The sequence below is a fragment of the Lutra lutra genome, chromosome 2 (genome assembly GCF_902655055.1).
Source record: "Lutra lutra chromosome 2, mLutLut1.2, whole genome shotgun sequence".
Classification (NCBI taxonomy): domain Eukaryota; kingdom Metazoa; phylum Chordata; class Mammalia; order Carnivora; family Mustelidae; genus Lutra; species Lutra lutra.
In genome coordinates this window covers 205,586,811-205,606,745 of record NC_062279.1, presented here as the reverse complement: position 1 = coordinate 205,606,745, position 19,935 = coordinate 205,586,811, and the positions used below count along the sequence as shown (strand labels likewise).

General features: G+C 39.5%; 1 protein-coding gene and 1 pseudogene across 5 annotated transcripts in view; both read right to left on the bottom strand.

Annotated features, from left to right (window-relative positions):
* The window catches only part of MRPL1 (mitochondrial ribosomal protein L1), a 101,827-nt gene that overhangs the window by 67,927 nt on the left and 13,965 nt on the right, over window positions 1-19,935 (bottom strand). For all 5 annotated transcript variants that reach the window (XR_007125363.1, XR_007125364.1, XM_047719622.1 and 2 more), the window contains exons 2-4: window positions 15,852-15,963; window positions 4,212-4,470; window positions 657-740 (exon numbers count right to left, since the gene is read on the bottom strand). Coding sequence is in view for 3 of the 5 variants with exons in the window: in XM_047719622.1 (XP_047575578.1) it covers window positions 657-740; window positions 4,212-4,470; window positions 15,852-15,963 (455 nt within the window). In the remaining 2 variants the exon portion in view is untranslated. The remainder of the gene's footprint in view (window positions 1-656; window positions 741-4,211; window positions 4,471-15,851; window positions 15,964-19,935) is intronic.
* Window positions 756-4,181, bottom strand: LOC125093889 (developmental pluripotency-associated 5 protein-like; annotated as a pseudogene).

Genomic DNA, 19,935 nt, shown 5'->3' with positions numbered 1-19,935 from the left:
TACAGAAAAATCAAAACGTTCTACAAAACAAATTCATAAATACATTACAAATGTGTGTAATACAAAAAGACCGATAAAGAACATATGACTCTATTTGTTACAGCCTCAACTTTCCTGGTTTTCCAGACCAAGTATTTTTAAGTGTGGTTTCTAGGTCTTCACAGCACTAACTGGGCCCATTGCTTTAAAATAATTTTATTGGGCACCTGGGTGGCTCAGTGGTTTAAGCCTCTGTCTTCAACTCAGGTCATGATCTCAGGGTCCTGGGATCAAGCCCCACACGGGGGCTCCCTGCTCAGCGGGGAGCCTGCTCCTCCCTCTCCGGCTGCCACCGCTCCCCCTGCTCTTCCTCTCTCTGTCAAATAAATAAAAATCTTAAAAAAAAAAAATTTCATTGTTTTTGTTTGAGAATATTTTCAGTAGGAAGCAAGAGCCAGCAGGACAAATTCTTTTTTTTTTTTTCAGTTTCTTGTGAGAAACATAATGTAGCAGACTAATAATGATGAAATTAATATTCTGGTTTAGCTCTTTCTCAAATGACATAACTCAAGTAAGTCATCTAACTGCTTCAAATGGAAAAAGTAAGACTACATGAATAGTCTACACGATATGTAAAAAAAAAAAAATGATACGAAAAGTTGACAAAGGTTACTCACCCCTGTAAATACAGCAACTTTATTGATTTCTGAAACGAATGGGTATGGAAAACGAAGAACACTGGCAAACGGCTCCACTTTTTTCTAAATACACAACAATGGAAGAATTCATTCATCTTTTCTATATACCTCACCTCTATAAAAAACAAAACTGATATGCTTTGTTTTCAATGTTTTAATTCTACCATATGTCCTCTAGTCTAGAACTATTCACTGATTACAATTTAAAGCATAAGAAACTATATTTCTTTTGTAAGAAATCATATTGAAAATCTGCATCTCTCTCCCCACCTCCATAGTGCCACAGCACTTGGCTTCTATCTCTACACCATTCAACACAATCTGTCATGCGGTAAGTGATGTGTTTGCACACCCATATCTTCCCCAGTACCCAGGATAATGCTTTCTACAAGGTAGATATCAATCAATATTCACTACCTTGAATTAAATTCAAAAGAACATGTCATTTTTTTTGGATACCATTAAGGAGGACATGAGCACAGCTGTGTATAATGGATGATAGAAAATATCCAGCTAATAGGCTCAGTAGGTCTCTATTAACCCTGAACCTAAGACAGAACGCCAAGCCTGAAAGGCTCTTCTGAGTGGGTCTATTTTGAAGCAACATGGACTGCCCACCACTTTCAGAGATACCTAGGAAGTCAGTTGGAAAATCCAAAATATATATGGCATGCATTTAGGCATCCAAATATGGACGGAGATGCTATAGGGCCTCAGAACGTCTTTGTTCAGTTTTCTAGTCAAGGAACTGTCGAGCACTGTGGCTCATATCACTTAGAGAGACTTCACATGGGAAGTCAAGGCCCACAGTCTCAGTGCAAATTTTAAGGTCTAGAAAAAAGGGAAGCAGGGTTGTTCCCTAATTAAAACAGATTGAAAGGTTATATTTTCAGCAAAACTTTATTTTGAGTAGAGATAACCTCCTGAGGATTTATTTTCAGACAAAAAGGAACAAACTCTTAAGCACACTTGACATCAGACATGCAACTCAATTTTATTGACCGGCATTCCTTTGCCATTAACATGTCACAACTAGTTTCAGTAAATTTTTCACTAGCAAGCAATCACAATTAAAGCATCCCCTGGGGGAATATTGGCTTGCTGTATAAGCACTCTAACAAAAACAAAAAATGTCTTAGGAAGACAACAGTATCCTTTCGATGTTAATAGTTTACAAGCGGCTTTCACTTATGAAATGAAGCTTGTGGTCCTACAACTCTTCATTATGAGCCACAGTTAACAGCCAAAGAACTCCGGTGTTGGGGCACAGTGAAAAAGCTGCATATAACTTTTAACTCCCCCAAAACTTAACTACTAATAGCCTATTACTGAACAAAAGCCTTATCAATAACATAAATAGTCAACCAACACATATTTGGTATGCTGTATGTATCAGATACTATATTCTTTTGACAAAGGCTAGAGAAAAGAAAATGTTATTAAGAAAATAAGGAAAACACATTTACAGTAGTGTACTGTCTTTATCAAAAAACTCTGCATGTGGGGCGCCTGGGTGGCTCAGTGGCTTAAAGCCTCTGCCTTCAGCTCGGGTCAGGGTCCTGGGATAGAGCCCCGCATCGGGCCCTCTGCTCGGCAGGGAGCCTGCTTCCTCCTCTCTCTCTCTCTGCCTGCCTCTCTGCCTACCTGTGATCTCTATCTGTCAAATAAATAAATAAAATCTTAAAAAACAAAAAACAAAACTCTGCATGTAAGTGGATCTTCACAGTTCAAACCTGTTATTCAGGGGTCAACAGTATATCAATGGTTAACTGAGAAAGTGATCATCTTGGGTACTTACAACATTTTTAAAATAAAAGAACCAACAGTAACACTGTGCTATAAAATAAAATTATAGCATGGCTTATATAAATAACTTAAGAAATAAGATAGACCTTGATTCAAAACCTAACTCCACCTCTTATTTTGTGACCTTGAACAAGTTACTTCAGTTTCTCTGTCTCAGCTTCCTCTTTTGAGGTTATTATAGGATTAAATGAGAAAATGCATGCAAAGCACTTAGCATTGTGGCCGGTACACAGAAAGTTTCCTGTAAATGCTGGCTGTGACCATTAAACACTTACCGAGTCCTTTACATGCATTATCTCATTTAATCCTCTTAAAAACTGTATGAACTGAGCATTTTTAAAAAATGTTATTCTCTAATTAGCAAACCTGGCGGGGAAAGCCACATCAGGACTCAGAGACGAAGGCAGAGACCCAAACATCAGCTGGTTTTTCCTTGCCAGACCTCATCCATGCCAGCTGTGTCCCGCTGCAGAGACACAGTTTCCTCTTTAAACCTGATTGCCGGTGAGCTGGTTACAAACTGGCCCCACTTCATCCAAGGACCGAGCTCTAGGGCTTTCACAGCATCCTCAAGTTTGAGCATCCCTCGTTCCTGCTGCTGACGGCACCATGCGGCCATGGGCTGCAGCACGCACCGGGCCCTGGACTTGCACGAGTAAGAGTCATAAACCATGACCTCCGTGAGGTCCGAGGGTTCCAGAACCTTTAGCTCGAGCACGACTTTGCTCACTTGCTTGATGTACGGGATTCGATCCACGTGGGCCAAACAGAGCTTCTGAGAGCTGCGTCTGGACCTGCAACGCCTCAGGATCTTTCAAGCCTTTGGGAGCTTTCACCCACAGTGAAAGGTCTTTCTGTTCTGGTAGCGTCCCCATCTGGAGAGCCTCAAAACTGAACTAAGCATTTTATCTCCCTTTATAAAGAAGTGGAAAAAGTAGATCTGAAAAGGTTAAACCAGAAACCCAAAGTCAAAGAATAAGGATTCTGGCCTGTACTGTAATCTGACTCCAGAGGCCCCGCTCGTAAGCACTACACTACACCGCCTCCTCCCAAGTGTCCAACTAGTGTTGTTGCTGAGGCTGTTAAATTGTATTCAAAAATCTGTACCTTCTAGTTTGACCAAAAAAAGACATCCTCAGAATAAAAACTGAAATACCATTTCCACGAAAATTAGATCTCTTAAATGAGGCAAAATTAAGAGTTGTACTGGACCTCAACTCTAATTCAGTATTTTTACTACTTTGAGAGTTTTATAAACAAAAGTCATCCAAGGAACTGCATATAAATAGATAAAGCAGAAAAATTTTGGTTGAAGCAAGAGTGAGGGGATTGGTACCCTACTCAGGCAAACTTAGTCTCAACGCAGGACTCTAAGGAACATACTCTGATTTCAAACCCTCATTTACAGAAAAGGAAATGGGCACCCAGGCAGCTTAAGTCATTTTTCAAAGTTACAGTAATACCTCAATTAATTTTAACACCAGTTTTGCTCAATTTATACCAGTGATTTTCAGGTGAGTAGGAGATAAATGTTCACCGACTCTGCAGAATATGTTGAACATAATTTTATATTTGGAAAATAAAAACAAAATTTTTCATCCCATAGTCTAGAAAGAGTGTAACATTTCCCCAAAATTATTATAGGAAACAAGAAACTTTAAAAATTAAGAAACAGCAATTCATACAGCCCTCCTCACAAATAAATTTATTTTAGTTGACTCTACATACCTTCTTCTCCAGTGCCATATCCAGTGTCAAATCAAGATAAACACCTTGTTTTGGATTAGTAAAGTCTAGAATTTGAAATTTCTTAAGTAACTGAATAGCTTTCTCCACCTCATATATCTGCCTTGGATACAAGCGCTTTAAGTAGACATCATCCTCAGGTTCGCCTTCCATAAAGGAGTATGACTTTATTTTTTCAATCTCATCTTTTTTCTCATCTGATGCTTTGCCTTTCATACTTTTTTTCGTTTTCTTTGCAGGCCTTAAAAAAAGAAATTCAAGATCAGTTATCTCAACACATATTCTAAGAAAAAAAATTTTTTAAAGACAATATAGGGGTGCCTGGGTGACTCAGTCAGTTAAGCATCTCCTTTCGGCTCAGGTCATGATCTCAGGGTCCTGAGATCAGGCCCTGCATCAGGCTCCTGCTCAGCTGGGAGCCTGCTTCTCCCTCTCCTCCCCACTTATGCTCTCTCTGGCTATCTCTGTCACTATCTTGGTCTCTCTCAAATAAATAAATAAAATATTTACAAAAATAAAAAATAAAGAGCCACTGTATATAAAGCAGAAAAAAATAAAAGATAAGGTTTATTTTTTTTAGTTTATTTTAATTCAAAACCACAGACTGCTTTACAATGTTTCTCATTGAACAAATATTAAGTGAACTTTTATACTGTTCGCAGTTGATGCAAAGTTGGATAACACACTGATGCTGTTTTCCAAAAATTTAGAGAAACAGGAGACAGACATGCAAACAGATTTCAATACAATGGGTAAGTACTTTGACAGAATGTCATTGGAGCCGTAGAAAAATCCAGTCGAGGAAGTTAGGGATATATTCTGGAGGAGATGACCTTCTAATATCAATTCTTGAAGGATAAGGAACAGTTAGCCCAAGTACATACCCAAGCGAGACAAAAACATATAACCAGTGAAAACATGTACACAGATGTTCATTGTGCAGCATTACTCATAATAGTCAAAAACTGAAAACAACCCAAATGTCCAATAACCTAGATGAACAGATACAAAAATGTGATACATCCACACCTTAAATACTAATCAGCAGTGAAAAGAAATGAAGCACTGATACAAGCTACAGTAAGTATAAACTTCAAAAACATTATGCCAGTAAAAGAAGCAGTCACAAAAGACCACATATTTTATGGTTCCATTTGTATGAGACATCAAGAATGGGCAAATCCACAGAAACTGAAAGTAAATTTAGTGATTGTCTAAGGCTGGGAGAGGAAGGTAGAAAAACGGGGTATAACTGCCAATGGGCATGAGGTTTTAGGGGAAGTTAACAAAAATATTCTAAAAATGACACCGTGATGGTGGCAAAAGTGTGAATATACTAAAAACCATTGAATTGTACACTTTAAATGGGTGAATTGTATGGTATGTATAGTGTATCTCAACAAAGCTATTATCTTAAAAAGGAGAGCTAGCCAGGCAAAGAAACGACATAATAAATGTACTGAGTCATGGGGCGCCTAGGTGGCTCAGTGTGGTTAAGCCTCTGCCTTCAGCTCAGGTCATGGTCTCAGGGTCCTGGGATCGAGCCACATCGGGCTCTCTGCTCAGCGGGGAGCCTGCTTCCCCCTCTCTCTCTGCCTGCTTGTGATCTCTGTCAAATAAATAAATAAAAATCTTTAAAAAAAAAAAAAAGTACTGAGTCATGAAACAGAATACAAGTATATAAGGAGAGCTATTATAAACGCTAACTGATGAGAGCTGACGGGACCAAAACTTTTCTCTAAGGAACCAGTCAGCAAATATTTTATAGTCTCTTATCTTAATATTTCAATTATGCCACTGTAATGTGAAAGCAGCCACAGATATTAGAAAATGAATGAGTGTAGCCATGTTCCAATAAAACTTTATTTACAATAGTTTTTTTCATCATAAAAAAACTGTATTTATGAACAAATGGCTTAAATTTCATAATTTTCATATGTCACGAAATACTGTTTTTTCTCTTTTTGTCCAATCACTTAAAAATACAAGAACCATGTTCATGAGCTATAAAAAAATAAATGGTAGAACAGATTTTCTGGCCCACTGGACGTATTTTGCTGACTCCTGAACTACAGGGCAAAACAGAAGGCAAGAAACATCAGAAGATGGGGCTGGAGAACCTACATCATAAAAGGCTTTCACTCGAGGCAGTGAGAAGCCACGAAACAGGAGTGACACCTGTATTTCCCGTAGAGTACTCCAGCCACAGTTAAGAGACAGAGTAGAGGGAAGCTGGACCGGAGACGACATAAAGACCAACCCCACCCTTTCTTCTCAGGGAGATAGGACAGCCTCCACAACAGTGATGGTAATAGGCTGGAGAAGATGAGACATTAGATATTCATAAATAGTGCAGAAAAACGAAGATGAAAAAAGAAGACGATTTTTATACTACATGTCCTGTGTTTCTGGCTTGGGTGACCAGATATAGCATAGTATCATTGAGACCAAAAATAAAGAAGGCAAAACAGGTTTCTTGTGAGGGAGGTATTCAGAGATGAGTTCAGCGTGGGGCTGGCGGCATCACTAACCCAATCTTTATCCCCTTTCTTCATTCAAGGCCTCTGCTGAGTGACTTTGCAGCTCCTCCCATTTAAAGGGGTAGAGCGTATTTTTAGCACTCTGGTCATGTGACTAGTTTGGCCAATATAATAAAGCTGCCCTAAGCTTAGGCGGATAAGAAGCTTCATGTTTCCACTTGCATGCTTGTATCTCTGCCATTTCCACAAGAACATGCCTGTGCCACTGCAAGGCAGGAGAACAAGAGATACTGAAACAGAGTTGCCCCCACAGAGCCCCAGGACAATTCACTAGTGATGCCAGACTCAGAGATGTGCAGCAAGTCCAACCGAAGTCCTATAAGACACCCACCCTAACCGGGCTTAGATCAGCTGACCCACAGATGGTGGGCAATGATAAGAGTTCTTGAGTGGTCTGGTATATAACAAAGGCTAACAAGGTGTTTACTAAATATCTAGGAAATCCATTCAACAGGTAAGATAAAAGAGCAGATAAGAATTTCAACCTAAGAAGACAGAAAAAAAAAAAAAAAGGAGCTAGAGATGATATATTTTCTCAACACTATTTCAAATCACACCTATAATCTTTTATCCAGAGAGTTTTAAATCAGTTAAGTAGTATTTCTAGAAAAAGGTCTGAGTCCTGTTGTAGGTAAAATAACGGCTTTCCAAGAATGTTGTATCTACTTGGCAAAAAAGGCTTTGCAGAGGGACGCCTGGGTGGCTCAGTTGGTTTAGCGGCTGCCTTCGGCTCAGGTCATGATCCCAGCATCCTGGGATGGAGGCCCACATCGGACTCCTTGCTCAGCAGGGAACCTGCTTCTCCCTCTGCCTCTGCCTGCCTCTCTGTCTGCCTGTGCTCGCTCGCTCTCTCTCCCTCTGTCCCTGACAAATAAATAAATAAAATCTCTATAAAAAAAAAAAAAAAAAAGGCTTTGCAGATGTGCTTAGGGCCAAAGACTTTGAGATGCAGAATCCAGGTGGCCCATCTAATCACACAAGTCCTTGAAAGCAGAAAAACTTCCCACCTACATCTGAAAGAGATGGGAAAAGACAGAAGAAATTTGAGTGTGAAAGGGAATCTGCCATTCCTAGCTTTGAAGATGGAGGAAGGGGGCCACAAGCCCAGGAATGTGGGTAGCCTCTCAAAAGTAGGAATGGAGAAGAAACAGACTTTCCCCTAGAGCTTCTAGAGAGGAAGGAAGCCCTGCTGAAACCTTGATTTTACCCCAGTGAGATCCATGAGAGATTTGACCTACAGAACTACAGGATAAAAAATTTTTGATGTTTTAAACCACAAAGTTTGTGGTAATACATTAACAGAAAACTAATACAGGGTCCTATAAAATTTATGTGAAAGAAACAGATGACAGTGGGGCACCTGGGTGGCTCAGTGGGTTAAGCCTCTGCCTTCGGCTCAGGTCACGATCTCAGGGTCCTGGGATTAAGCCCCGCATCCGGCTCTCCGCTCAGCGGCGAGCCTGCTTTCCCCACTCCCCTGCCTACCTCTCTGACTACTTGTGATCTCTGTCAAATAAATAAACTTTTAATCTTAAAAAAAAAAAGAAAGACATAGATGACAGTAAAACAAATCTTTAAAAAAGAAACTCAAAATCCAATCCAATGTATAATTCCATTCTCACTTTTTAGTCCTCAATGAATCCTTATTAGCACAACTAACAGCATCCTCCCAGCTAATAAGCAGCTCAACGGAACAGCAGATAGCGGCAATGCTCACTGTAACAGGCGCGGGTGCGCTTCTGGGCGGACGACAAGTCGAAACAGGTGTCCAAGTGGACGGACGCAGCACGCCTCAGCAGCTGCTTGGGAAGCGCTCCACAGAACTCCGAGTCTCTCAGACTGCAGAAATCACGGTTTCACTTTATACTTAGGGAAAGAATAGGGAGGCCAATAAAAGAAGGAGTCTACAGGGCATGTTTTGGTAAAATACTCTCCATCTAACATAAACAAAACAAGGAAGAGTCCTAGCTATAACCTACACACTTACTTTCCATAAATGCTGATTTTACCACGAAATTTTTTTTTTAAAGATTTTATTTATTGGGCACCTGGGTGGCTCAGTGGGTTAAGCCTCTGCCTTCGGCTCAGATCATGATCTCAGGGTCCTGGGATCAAGGCCCACATCGGGCTCTCTGCTCAGCGGGGAGCCTGCTTCCTCCTCTCTCTCTCCTGCCTCTCTGCCTGCTTGTGATTTCTCTCTGTCAACCAAATAAATAAGATCTTTAAAAAAGCAAATTAAAAAAAAGATTTTATTTATTTATTGACAGAGAGAGAGATCATTAAAATATTAAATGGGATTAAAATATGATTTTTAAGTTAATGTATGAAACACCCAACATAGAGTGACTTGAGTATATAGCAATTTATTTATTTATACTTTGGTCCTTGTTCTGTCAAGTATCTGAGGTGATTTAGTAACAATATTTTTAAGTTACAAAAGAAACACTGTTTTAGTTAAAGGAAAAAAAAAGCATAATATCATTATAACAGAGATCAAATAGGACTCTTAAAAAAACACTTTCTGGAGCGCGTGGGTGGCTCAGTGGGTTAAGCCTCTGCCTTCGGCTCAGGTCATGATCTCAGGGTCCTGGGATCGAGCCGGTGTGGGGCTCTCTGCTCAGCGGGGAGACTGCTTCCCCCTCTCTCTCTGCCTGCCTCTCTGCCTGCTTGTGATCTCTGTCATATAAATAAATAAATCTTAAAAAAAAAAACCACAAAATTGAACAAAATCTGTCAATAATTAATTATATAGACCCACTAGCAGTTTTCCATGACCCCCCAAAAATGTCTATCTTTCTTCATTAGAATCATATCCAGAAGATCTCTGTTGTTCATGCAATCATGTAAGGCCTTATCAGGAGAGCTTAAATAGTATGATTCTTGGGGAATAAAAATAAATCATACTAAAAAGGTTTTTGCCAAGGTGAGGGAAAAATGCCTGGCAGTCTGAATCAAAGAGAATTTAGCTGCAGTTACCTGGGTACCCAAACCACAGAGATTAAATGAGTAACAAGAGATTATATTCAGGTAATAATCTTCTCCTGTCTCATCTTTCCCTTAACCCCAAAAGCATGAAAGGAAAAATAATTCCATGTCATACTCAAATAAAACAAACAAACAAACAAAAAATCAGCGCTATAATAAAGTTTACTTCAAGACCTTTGAAGATCTGTGACCCCAGAAATCCAAGTCCCTTCAAGGCTGAAAAACCCTTTACATTGAGAAACTGGGGGATGGGAGTGGAGGGGGCATGGTGATTCACAACTTCTGTCAAACTAAACTGAACTAAAGAGAACTGAAGAGAAAATTCCTAGGGCATGCAATCATTGATAGAATACAAACATCCGGACATCTTACTTCTCAGTATAATCCTATAAATAAAGTCACTAATATCTCTGACCCTGGTTTATTCATGAGACTAAATGCATAAGTTCTGCTTATGCTTACAATGTGAAAGCTAAAAGAGTAAAACCCAGTCAATAATACAAATAAATGAAAATTAAAAAAAAATAAAAACTGGAAAGAGTATTAACAGCTAGAGAGATAAAATCACAACTTTTCTTGACTGCATCACAAAGCTGAGATCACAGGGCAACCAAGTAGCATTAAATCCAAGAAGAATCAGCCAGCATTCCCTACTCCCACTCCACGTGCACACGCAGGACACTCTCACCTGTAGCAGAGTGTAAGAGGAAGAAGGTAAGAATGTTGGAGCTACCAGAAAGTCCTGGGACATCCGCACACAACAGGAGTTCATACTCAATTTGTAGGCCCTTTCCGCAGACCTCCCACAGATGCTCCTGGGAAAGACTGGAGCAGGCCAAGAGACTAGAAAGCCTCCCTAAAGAGTACAGGCACAGAGACTAGCCACTGCTGCCAGAAAGGCATGCAATCCTGAAACCATGTAGGGTACAGGTAAACACCCACGGGTATAGGGAAAAGAAAGAAGAAAAAAATACGAAAACTTCTACCCTTAGGGCAGGTCAGGAAACAGACCAGTCCTCCACCAGGACAGTAAAGCTGGGGAAGGGCCTGGACACTCTGGCACAGACCAGCAGCAGACAAACACCCCGGGGCGAAGGGACAGAAATACTGAGAAAACCCCATCCCAAAGGTCCAGCCACACTGGGCCCACTTAAGATAAAGCTGGTTTGGAAAACAGAGAATCTCTCCTGCACCCATCTCCAGACTAGCAAGCACTAATAAGCAACAACAATCCACACTAGGGAAAGAGAAAGAGTATAGACACACACACACACACACATACACACACACACCCAAGGCACAGCTGCATGGGCAAGGCAGAAAACAGAACATAAAACAAAAACGCTGAGAAAAACCTTGCAAGCAACCCAGCCCCCATCCTACGCACAAGGTAAAGTGCAGAAATTTGAAGCTGGTGGTAACCATAGCAACAACAAAACCCAGTTCGACTTCTGACTGGACTGATTCAACACTGTGACAACAGGCATGTGCATTCCCGGGCATAAATACTAGGTACTTTGGTTTCAACTGTTCTACACAAAACATCGGGCAGTCAATACAAAATTCTGAGATACATCAACCTGTTATTAACAGAGAAACAGAACCAAAGTCAGAGATGACTAAAGTGGACTTTTTCTTAATCAGTATCGGCCACTGGCAAACCATGAGTATGTGCACACACATGGACAAATGAAGAGATTCAAACTGACAAGAGAGAAGAGAGAAACAAGAACAAGCCTCTTTCAGGGCGCCTGGGTGGCTCAGTCATTAAGCGTCTGCCTTTGGCTCAGGTTGTGATCCCAGGGTCCTAGGATCAGGCCCCACATTGGGCTCCCTGCTCAGCAAGAAGCCTGCTTCTCCCTCTCCTACTTCTGCTTGAGTTCCTGCTCTCACTGTCTCTCTCTCTGTCAAATGAAATCTTTAAAAAAAAAAAAAGAAGAAGAAGAAAGAAAGAAAAGAAAAAAAGAACAAGCCTCTCTACCCTGTCTCAGATCCTGATAAAAAAAAAAATTTTTGTCGTATAAAAAGTATTTTTTAGGGTGCCTGGGTGGCTCAGTGGGTTAAAGCCTCTGCCTTCGGCTCGGGTCTTGGTCCCAGGGTCCTGGGATCAAGCCCCACATCAGGCTCTCTGCTCAGCGGGGAGCCTGCTTCCTCTTCTCTCTCTCTCTCTGCCTACTTGTGATCTCTGTCTGTCAAATAAATAAATAAATAAATAAATAAATCTTTTTTTAAAAAAGGTATTTTTTAGTATATTATAAAGTCAGTACATTAAAAAATTAAAACTACAGGGGCACCTGGGTGGCACAGTTGGTTAAGCATCCGACTCTTGGTTTCAGCTCCCGTTGTGATCTCTGAATCATGAGATCAAGCCCCACATCAGGCTCTACACTCAGGACAGAGTCTGCTTGGGATTCTCTCTCCCCTGTCCCTCTGTCCCTTCCCCAGCATGCATGCACGCCTGGACACTGTCTCTTGCTAATAAATAAATAAATAATCTTTAAAAAATTTAAAGCCTCAACTAAAATTATGAATACTATCATTCTCATCAAGCTACTGAACAACTCTCATTGTCAGACATGAAAAAAATTGTAAAATGACTTTTCAGGTTTTTTTAAGTATGCATATTTCTTATACTATCCTTTTTAGGTAAGTGAAATTGCTTTTAAAGTTGCACTGGAACAGAACATGGGTAAGACAGAAAATGAAAAATTTCTATTCAATAAAAGAAACATTTAAAGATAAAATGTTCTCAAAGTAATGAGTATCCCTAAAAATATTTTCAAAAATCAGGAAAAAAGGGGCGCCTGGGTGGCTCAGTGAGTTAAAGCCTCTATCTTCAGCTCAGGTCATAATCCCAGGGTGCTGGGATCGAGCCCCACATCGGGATCTCTGCTCAGCAGGGAGCCTGTTTCCCCGGCTCTCTCTCTGCCTGCCTCTCTGCCTACTTGTGATCTGTCTGTCAAATAAATAAATAAAATCTTTAAAAAAAAATCAGGAAAAAAGATAAATATTCCAACAGAAAAATAGGCAAAAGATATAAATTAGAAATAGGATGAAGAAACAAATAAAGACTGATGATATCCAAAGTTTCATTGCTGGATGGGAATGGGAATGTAAACTGGTACAACCAATACTCCTCCAACTTCTCAAAAACAAAAAAGAATCCAGGGGCACCTGGATGGCTCAGTGGGTTACGCCTCTCCAGGTCACGATATCAGGGTCCTGGGATCAAGCCCCACATTGGGCTCTCTGCTCAGCAGGGAGCCTGGTTCCCCCTCTCTCTGTGCCTGCCTCTCTGCCTACTTGTGATCTCTAACAAATAAATAAATACAATCTTAAAAAAAAAAAAAAAGAATCCAGATACTATACACACTCAAAGGAAGGTTCCTTTCTATTGACATTTCTGCCACCTCCCTCTCCATCCTATATTCAAGCCATAGAGGACTGTATTTCGTCCATATCATTCACTCTCATGCTTCTGTATTACCAAATTACTTTTCTCTCAATCCCCCTGAAAAATTCCATCTTTTAGGACCCAGCTCAAATACTTCTTATCATACCCTCTTTCAGGCATAATTAATTTACATTTCACCTGTGATCCCACAGCACTTGGTCCATTTCTCCACCATAACAGTTAAAATGTAAAGTTATAATGCAAATATATGCTTATTTATTATATATAAAGCACTCTTACTAGTCAACAACAAAGAACTGGAATAGAACATGAACAAAAATTCACAATAAACAGTGCTCGCTTCAGCAATACATATACTAAAGCTGAAATAATATAGAGAGGAAAACTGACAGTTAACAAAATTACATGGCTCTTAAACACATGAAAAGATATACAACCTCAATAATAACAAAATATAAATTAAAATTTGATGATACCATTTATTACCTATCAAACTGGCAAAGTTCAAAAACTTTATACTGTATATGGAAAAGTATACATTCTAATACAATTCACTGATAAGGACATAAATATCTCTATAAAGGCAATTTACTATTACCTATTACCAATCAAAACTACAAATGCACACATCTTTTGATTCAAAAATTCTATTTCTCAGAGTTTATACTAAAAATACATTCTAATCTTTGACAAGATCTATGTACATGATTATTCATATGTTATAGCAAAAGACTGAAAAGATAAACATGGGCCATAGGGGTAAATAGGGAAGTGGTTTAATGAATTATGGTATAGCCACACAAGGAAATATTATGTGCATGCGCATGCTCGCTGTAGCATTATTTACAACACCAAAACATGGAAAAAACCCTAAGTGTCCATCAACAAATCAATGGATAAAGAAAATATGGTACATTTATACAATGAAACAGTATTCAGTCATAAAAAAAGAACAAAATCTTGCCATTTGAGACAGCATGGATGGATCTTAAAGGCACTATGCTAAGTGAAGTAAGTCAGAGAATAACAAATGCCATACGATCTCACTTATACATGAAATACTTAAGAAAAAAAAAAGAATTCACAGATACACGGAACAGACTGGTGTTTACCAGAGGCAGTGGTGGGGATGGGTGAAATGGGTGAAAGTGGTCAAGAGCACAAAATTCCAGGTGTAAAACTAACCATGGGATGTAATGTACAGCATAGTGACTACTATATATTGTAATTATAATAATAATACTGTATTGCCTCTCTGAAAATTACTGAAAAGTTCTCATCACAAGAAAACAAACTGTAGCTCTATACAGTGATAGATATTAACCAGACTTACCATAGTGAGCATTTCCCAAAACGTAGAAATACTGAATTATTAGACTGTACATCTGACACTAATATATACCAATTATATTTCAATTTAAAAAAAAAATAGAGAGCTCCCTCTGAAACAATCTCCCAAGATATATTGTTAAGTAAAAAGCAAGCAAGCAAGATGTAGAACAGGGTATACAGTTAAATAAGAAACAACAGTTCTGACATTAAATGTGTGGATTTTTTTCCCACACCAACCAATTACCTGATATAAGCTGAGTATCCAACAACTGAAGACAGTTCTGATACTCTCTATCTGGATTTAGCATCAGATCCCACAAATTAAGGACGGAGTTCCTAAGACTGCCCCCACTTCAGATGCCAATTGCAATTCAAGGCCTCTGGTAATTCTGGCCCAGTAGCTGCAAATCAAGGGGTCCTGTGACCCCCTCCACAGACTTTGTAACTTGCCAGAATAACTCACAGAACTCAGAGAAACACCTACTTAACATTTACCAGTTCACTATATAATAAAAGATACGATAAAGGATACAGATGAATAGGTACATAGGGCAAGGTCCAGAAGAGTCTGGAGTACAGAGTTTCTGTCCCCGTTGAGTCTGGGTGTACCATACTTTGGGCACATATATACGCTCACCAATCCAGAAACTTTTAGAACCTCACCGGACAGGGAATGTTATGGAGGCATGATCAATTGTGAACTCAATCTCTAGCTCCTGTCTCTTCTCTGGATGACGGGCGGGAGCTGAAAGCTCCTAATCATGGCTTGGTCTTTCTGGTGACCAGCCTCCCTCTAGGAGTCCACCAAGAGTTTCTTATTAAAACAAAAGATGCTCCTGTTACCTAGAAAATTACAAGGGTTTTAGGAGCTCTGTATCAGGAACTGGGTCAAAGACCAAATATTAGAATAACAGATGCTCCTAGCATCCCTATCCCTCAGAAGATTATAGGAGTTTTAGGAGCTCTCTATCAGGAACTGGAAGCAGAGACCAGTACAAATAATTATGTCACAAAGCCCTAGCTCCAACACTTACTACCCTGTGTACCTAGGCAAGTTAATGTTTCAATGTCATGCTTTTCAACTCAAAAAAAAGAACATAATAACAACAGCTTCCACATAAAATAGCATGGAGAGACTAAATTAGTCATTGAATATGTCAGTGTTCAATAAATGTTAAGTATTACTATAGTAAGTCATATTTTCCTTTAGAATTACAAAAGGTCCAGAAAGCAGAGATAATAAACTTGCACAATTGTATGTCCATGTACATCTTTAAGAGACAAAGCATAATGTTTTTTCATCAAAATTTTAAATGAAAGCAAAGAAAATTAATTTTAAAAAATACTTACTTTGTAGCAGCAGCAAAATGTCTGCTGGGCCCCTGAACACATACAGAACAAGGATAAAGATGTGTCTGATAAGCCATCTTGAAAAGACTATGCTGATGATGATGTATCAAGACTTGAAAGAAAAAAAAATGTAAAATATTAATATTAACCATTACATCCATAATTTTACATCCCTAATGAATTTTTTCCAAAACAAAAATAGTCACTCTCAACCATTCTTTAAAAAGTATAACAGCAGCGGTGCCTGGGTGGCCCAGTGAGTTAAGCATCCAACTCTTGGTTTCAGCTCAGATCGTGATCTCAGGATCAGGGGATCAAGTCCAGCATCTGACTCCGTGCTCAGTGTGGAGTCGGCTTGGGATACTCTCCCTCACGCTCTGCCCCTCCCACTTATGCTCTTTCTCTCTCAAATAAATAAATAAATCTTAAAAACAAAAAAGTGTAAGAGTAGAAAGTGCAATTCTTGAAACTACAGCCAATTAAACAACTAACTGAAAAATTCTGTCTTCATTTATTTTCTTTTAGATTTTATTTTTAAGTAATCTCTACACCCAACGTGGGGCTTAAACTTACAACCCCCAAGGTCGAAAGTCACATGCTCTACCAACTGAGTCTATCAGGCACCCATGTTCTCCCTTATTTTTACCTTAATCCAGTTCAGGTTCAACAGAGTATGTTAGCTCTACTATTATGGAATACATATATGTAACCTGAACTACTTTTTAATAATTTAAATTTTATTCCAGAGCTGCCTAAGGTACTCCTGAAGAACAGCAAAGTGGAGGGAATTGCCTTACCAGATAGTAACTTGTTTTGAAGCTATGGTAATTAAGACACTTGGCTATTGGCACAAGTATGGAAAGACAAACTGATAAAACAAAAACAGCCCAGCAACAAACCCATACACATGTGGATATCTGAAATGTTATTACAAATCACTGTGCAAATAATTCAATTAAGTGGTGTTAAGGAAAGGGATTATCCATAGGGAAAAGAGCACGTTTAGATCCCTATCTCACACCACACACATTCAAATCTAGGTGGACTAAGGATTATGTGAATGGCAAAACTAAAGGCTTTCAGAACGGAAAATGTCTTTTCTGACTGGGAGGGAACAATTTCACAAACAAAACCCAAAAGCACTAGCCAAAAAGTAACTTATTAGTGTGAAGAACATCTATTAAAGAAAGTGAAAGACAAGCCAAAAACTGGGAGAACAGAATAGCAACCTATATAACAAAGGATTATTATCCAGAATATGTAAGATAAATCCAAAAAATAAACAAAAGAGATGAACAAGCTTCTAATTTAAAAGAAAACACAAATGATACATGAATGTATGGGAAAATGCACAATCTTATTAGTAATCAGGTAAATATTAAACCGCAATAAAATAGCATTCCACAGTGCTATTTAAAGAGTAGTCTGTTGGCCTATAAATTAAAATTACACCAGTATGTAAATAAACCACATCACTAAGTATATTATTCACTACAGCTGACAATATTTTTTTCACAAGACTTCTTCAGTAAAGCAAGCAGTGCTTTGATTAAATTGTGGAAGGTAACAGTTTCTAGATCCAATCACTTAAGTAGCAATGTTTTACATACATTGGATTGGCAACTTTTTAGAAAAAGTCTGGGATTGCTGAAAATGTTAAATAAGGGTAAATTTTACACATAGTAAATAAGAGTATGAATTGGAATACCACTTTGGAAAAAAATATGGCATAATTCAATGAGCTGGGCATACACATATCAATGATGCAATAATTCCACTTCTGGGAATATGCCCTAGAGAAACTCCTGCACATGTGTACTAAGAGACATGCACAAAAATAACAACATCATAACATGAGGAGACTTCTGGAGAAGATGGCAAAGTAAGAGGACCATAAACTCACCTCATCCCAGGAACACAACTAGGTAACAGCCAATTCAATATAAATAACCCAGAAAATGACCCAAAGGCTGGCAGAACAGACTCTCCACAACCAAATGTAGAGAAAAAGCCACTTACGGTAGGAAGGACAGAGATATGGCTGGGAGCTAAATGGATCTGCAGGACTGTCCAGAGCAGGGAAGGGCACCGTGGGCACAGAAAGTGGAGAGAAACAAGACACTCAAACCAGGGAGCCCACACAGGGAAGACCAATCCCCGTAACATTCGGCTTTGAAAACCAGGGAAGCTGAATTTCAGGAGTTCTTACAATCAGCAAGGCTTGGCACCTGGAACTTTAAAAATCAGCAGGCTCATGGGAGAGACAGAAGGGAGAGATAGGAGGGAATCAGAAGCAAGAGAAACTGAGTCCTCCCGATTAAAGAGACAGCAAAACAAACAGCCTCCATGCGGATACAGCACAGAAGCAGCAGTGTGAAAAATGCCTGGGGTGTACGAGAGGGCGGTTTGTTTGAATCAACAAATCTCAGACCATATGCTGGAGAGGCAGGGATCTTTGGGAGACTTCTTAGGAACAAAATTATTGGCAGGCACCATTTGCATGCCTCACCCGCAGTATAAACACACCAACACCTTTGGGAATCAGAGCAGCACCAACACTTGCTACCTAACCTGCTAACAGTGCACCCCGCCGCCCTGTTCTCCTGCTGACATGCCCCCTCCATCCACACCTCTAATCCAGGTCTCCTCCCACAACAGACCCACACAAATCTGGCTAACACTACACATCCCGACCCAGAGCACTTCTGCAGATCTGACCCTTCCAACACAACCTTCCTCAGTCTCTGGTGCTGGAGGTCCAGTCCTCTCAACTTGGACCTTGCTGGCACCAAGCACCCTGCCCCCACACTCAGCTACAGTTAGGTGCTACTGCATCTCTAGCAAACATCTGGTCTGACTCAACTTAAGCCCAAAGTGTCCCCAGACTGGCCCACTAACAACAGAGAGACCCAACCCTGCCCACAAAAGGCAAAGAGAGCCATTGCAGATGACTGGAATGAAGGCAACATGGCTCAGCCACAAGAGCAGGGCACACACAACACTCAGAGGAGCCATGCCTGAAGTGCCAAGTTCTGATGAACAGGGGACGTTGCATTGCAGCACACGACAGGACCTGCTCTTCATTAAGGCCACTACTTTCAAGAACAAAAGACATAACTGACTTTTCTAACAGATGAAAACAGACACAGAGAGACAAAATGAGCAAACAGATGAACATGTCCCAAATGAAAGAAAAGGACAAAATCATAGCAAGAGAACTAAGTAAACTGGAGATAAGTAATACTGGTAGAAATACTGGTAGATAAATAAAACTGGTAGAAAATGTAAAGTAATGGTCATAAAGATAACTCACTGGACTTAAGACTAGAGAATCTCAGTAAGGCCCTTAACAAAGGGATGGAAAGCATAAAATAAAGCCAATCAAAGATGAAGAACTCAAACTGAAATAGAAAACACACGAGATGGAATAAACAGTCGTGACCTGGAAGAAAGAATAATGGAAACCAATCAAGCTAAATAAGAGAAAGAAAAAATAATAATAAATATGAAAATAGACTTAGGGAACTCAGAAATACCATCAAGCATAACAACATTCACATTACAGGGATCCCAGAAGAAGAAGAGAAAGAAAAGGGGTTAGAAAATTTACTTGAAAAAATAATAGCCCAAAATTTCTAAATCTAGGGGGAAAAAAAACCAAAAACCAAAAACCAAAAAACCTCCACAGAAACCCAGATCCAGGATGTACACAGATTCCCCCAACAAAATCAAACTAAGGGAGGTCACACCAAAATACACACCAACCAAAAAGTAGTTATTAAGAAAAAATTTTAAAAGAAGCAACAGAAAAGTTACACACAAGGGGAGGCTTTCAGCAGATTTTCAGCACAAACTTTGCAGGTCAGAATATACTCAAAGCGCTGAAAGAAAAAACCTATAGCCAAGAATACTGTATCCAGCAAAGCAATCATTCAAAATAGAGGGAGACAGTTTCCCAGACAGACAAAAGTTCAACGAAGTCATGACCACTAAACCAGCCCAACAGGAATGTTAAAGGAGACTCTGTGTGAAAGCCAAAGACCGTAAGTAGGAGTAAGAAAAGTAGGAAGCACAAAAGCTGTGA